The 3,161-nt window shown below is 47.2% G+C and overlaps 1 protein-coding gene across 1 annotated transcript; it reads left to right on the top strand.

The window, feature by feature from the left end:
• The first annotated feature begins 1,204 nt into the window (after positions 1-1,204).
• Positions 1,205-2,158, top strand: LOC143831415 (olfactory receptor 10J1-like). The gene has a single exon (XM_077324411.1). It carries the CDS (start codon positions 1,205-1,207, stop codon positions 2,156-2,158), a length of 954 nt encoding a protein of 317 aa, XP_077180526.1.
• The last annotated feature ends 1,003 nt before the right edge of the window (positions 2,159-3,161 follow it).

Genomic DNA, 3,161 nt, shown 5'->3' with positions numbered 1-3,161 from the left:
TAGTGAAGAGCTGGGTACCTTTAATGAAACTTTGTTTGTCTTAAAGGTGCCATTGGACTCAAATTTTGTTTTCCCACTTGACACTATTATAGTCATAGTGGGGGGAAACTGTGAATCTCATGTCTGAGGTTGTTGGGTCAGACAGGCCATCCCACCTTAACCGACCTTCTTGCTTGATCACCATGATGTAGCCCGTTGGACAACTTCTCTGGTCTGTAGGTTTTTGACCTTGTTCTTTGACTTTGTGAGGCATGTAGTGGAAAGAGGATAAAGCTTGGTTGGAACATTTGGGTACGGTTCATGTGAGCTGTGACTCAGGGAAAGATTCAGTCCCCAACATCTCCAGTTAACGGGATCAGGTAACAGATGGTACGAAGACCTCAGCCTGATACCCTGGAGAACTTCTACCAGTCTGAGTAGACAATACCACCCTTGATGGATGGAGCCTGATTCAATAGAAGACAGCTACATGTAAGAGTTTCATTCAAGAAGGGGGCTGGGGCTCAGTTGGCAGAGCATCTGTTTGACAATCGGAAGGCCCCAGGTTCAATCCCTGGCGTCTCCAGTTAAAAGGATCAGATAGGAGGCAATGTGAAAGATCTCAGCCTGAAGACCCTGGAGAGCCAATACTGATCTGAGTAGATTATATCGACCAAGCTGTATGCAATGGTCTGATCCAGTATAAGGCAACATCTGGTGTAGCAATTGCATGCTGATGGAGTTTTGAGCCAGGGTAGAGTTGTTCAAGTAACAGTAGCCATGGACTGCTTCATGCTTTGTGCCCTTACATAAGCTATCAGCCTATGGCATAGATCAACCATTTCAATAAAATAGCTAAACACCCATTTGGAGGTCCTTTGCTTTTGATTGTCCGGGAATAATGCAACAGCAGTTCTAATGGCTTTAAAAGGGATTCATGGAGGAGAAGTCTATCAGTGGTTACTAAGCTTGGTGAACCCCCACTTTTAGAGGAACTGGTTGGCCACTGTGTAGAAGAGGATGCTGGACTAGGTGAACCACTGGTCTGATCCAGCGGGGCTCTTCCTATGTCCTTATGATACTGCCCATTTTAAATAAATAATTAACTTAGCATTTGGTATTTTCTACCCCTTTCTTGGATAGTGTACACCCTTTGTTGCTTTATGCTTTTCAATATCCATGCAGTGTGCACATTCTGTTGTTCTCTGCCCTGTAGGTCAAGGAAATGGTCTATGATCCTTCTACCAACTGGACGTTGGTTACTGAGTTTGTCCTCTTGGGATTCACCAGTCACCCAGGTTTGGCCCATCTGCTGTTCGGACTCTTCCTAGTGATGTATGCAGTGACGCTGGTAGGCAACGGACTCATTATGGCGGTGGTGTGGACTGATCCAGTACTCCATAGCCCCATGTACATCTTCTTGGGTAGCCTCTCCTGCTCTGAGACAGCTTATACTTTGGTAGTGATCCCACGAATGCTTTGTGACCTGCTGGCCCCCCACAGGCCTGTTTCCCTGGCATCATGTGCCACGCAGATGTTCTTCTTTGTGGCCTTAGGTGTGACCGACTGCTTGCTGTTGACCGCCATGGCGTGGGATCGCTACGTGGCCATCTGTCGCCCACTGCGCTACGGAGCCCTAATGAGTCAGCAGATTTGTTGGGGCTTAGTCATGGGCTCCATCGGTGGTGGCTTTGCTTTCTCCTCTTGCCTCACGGGCATGATTTTCTCCTTGCCTTTCTGCGCCCCCAACCGGATCCCTCATTTTTTCTGTGACATCCCCCCTGTTCTGAGCAGGGCTTGTCCTGGTTATGGAACCATTGAAGTCACTGTCCCAACCTTAGTTGCCATGACCCTCATTATCCCTTTCTCCTTCATCATGCTCTCTTATGCCTGCATTTTGGTGGCTTCCCTGCACATGGGTTCCACTCAACGGTGTCACAAGGCCTTCTCCACCTGTGGAGCCCATTTGACGGTGGTCTTCCTACACTACGGCTGTGCCATTGTTACGTATGCCAAACCTAAAAACAGCTATATGGAAGGGAAGGACCATATCCTTGCCGTGTCTTACACTGTCCTTATTCCCATGCTCAACCCTCTCATCTACACGCTGAGAAACAATGAAGTCAAAGGAGCGCTTCGGAAAGTGGTAAGCCAGGGTCGTTTTTTTCATAATGGATAGTCAAATGCTCTGGCAAAGAAGGATTCCAGAGAAGCAAATATAAGCCTACTTGACCTTCAAAGTTGAAGAAAACGCTTGTGTCAGGGCAGGATCAAGTAGGCTCAATGGCCACCATGGGAATCTTGGGTCTATTCCAGACTTTCTCAACTTTTTTTACTGTTGAGAAATGCCTGAAGCATTCTTCAGGCTTGGAGAAATCTCAAAAGAGGCGCGATCGTGCAGAATATCGTTGGGAAGCAGAGGTTTGTACATGCCCATCCAAGGCCCTTCTCCTTCCCACCCTCTCCAGGCCCATCATTGGCCATTTGGGGAGGGGGGTCAACATGACCATAAGTGGTCATATCATCTGACAAAGGTTTAACTAATTTAAAAACTATATAAACAATTAATTAATTCCCACCCATTTGGGAAACCTTTCCAGGGCTGTCAGGAAACCCCGGGGTTTCATGAAACCCTGGTTAAGTTTGATCTACAGGTATCTAGTCCTGCGGGGCTAGAGGTAGGAATGATGGCATTGGGACATTGGTTTCTCATTGTGGCACCAGGACAACTAGTCTGAGAGAGGGGTCAGGTCTATCTCTGAAGCAGGCAGAAACAAAGATCTGAGTAGTAGTCTTAGCCAAGGGCATGAGGTGATCAAAAGATGGGCTGCTGCAGGGTGGCAAGAAGAGAAGACAGAGAGCCCCCACAAAGCAGAGAGCCATCAACAACATGCTTGAGGCTAGTAGATGACAACTTTTGTGCCTTCCTGTCCTTTCACCTGTGACCATCAGGATAGTGGTTTTCAAATCGGAACCATATCTAGTGGGACAGCTGTCATGGTTATTAAAGAATCATCACTCATGTGGAAATGAAGGAAAATGACTCTGTCAACAGGAAAGAATCATCTCATCCTTTCGCCTTTATACCTCTAGGGCCTGTGGTTACACTTCAGCAGGGATCGTAGGCTGAGGGAAATTCCTCTCTGTGTAAGCAAAATCTGTGGGGGAAAAGGGGACGATGT

This window comes from Paroedura picta, chromosome 3 (genome assembly GCF_049243985.1).
Source record: "Paroedura picta isolate Pp20150507F chromosome 3, Ppicta_v3.0, whole genome shotgun sequence".
NCBI lineage: Eukaryota > Metazoa > Chordata > Lepidosauria > Squamata > Gekkonidae > Paroedura > Paroedura picta.
The sequence above is the reverse complement of the archived record's forward strand: the minus strand, read 5'-3'. Positions and strand labels throughout refer to the sequence as shown.

Excerpts from the sequence above, each read along its gene's own strand:
- LOC143831415 (XM_077324411.1), top strand. The coding sequence starts at position 1,205 with ATGGTCTATGATCCTTCTACCAACTGGACGTTGGTTACTGAGTTTGTC.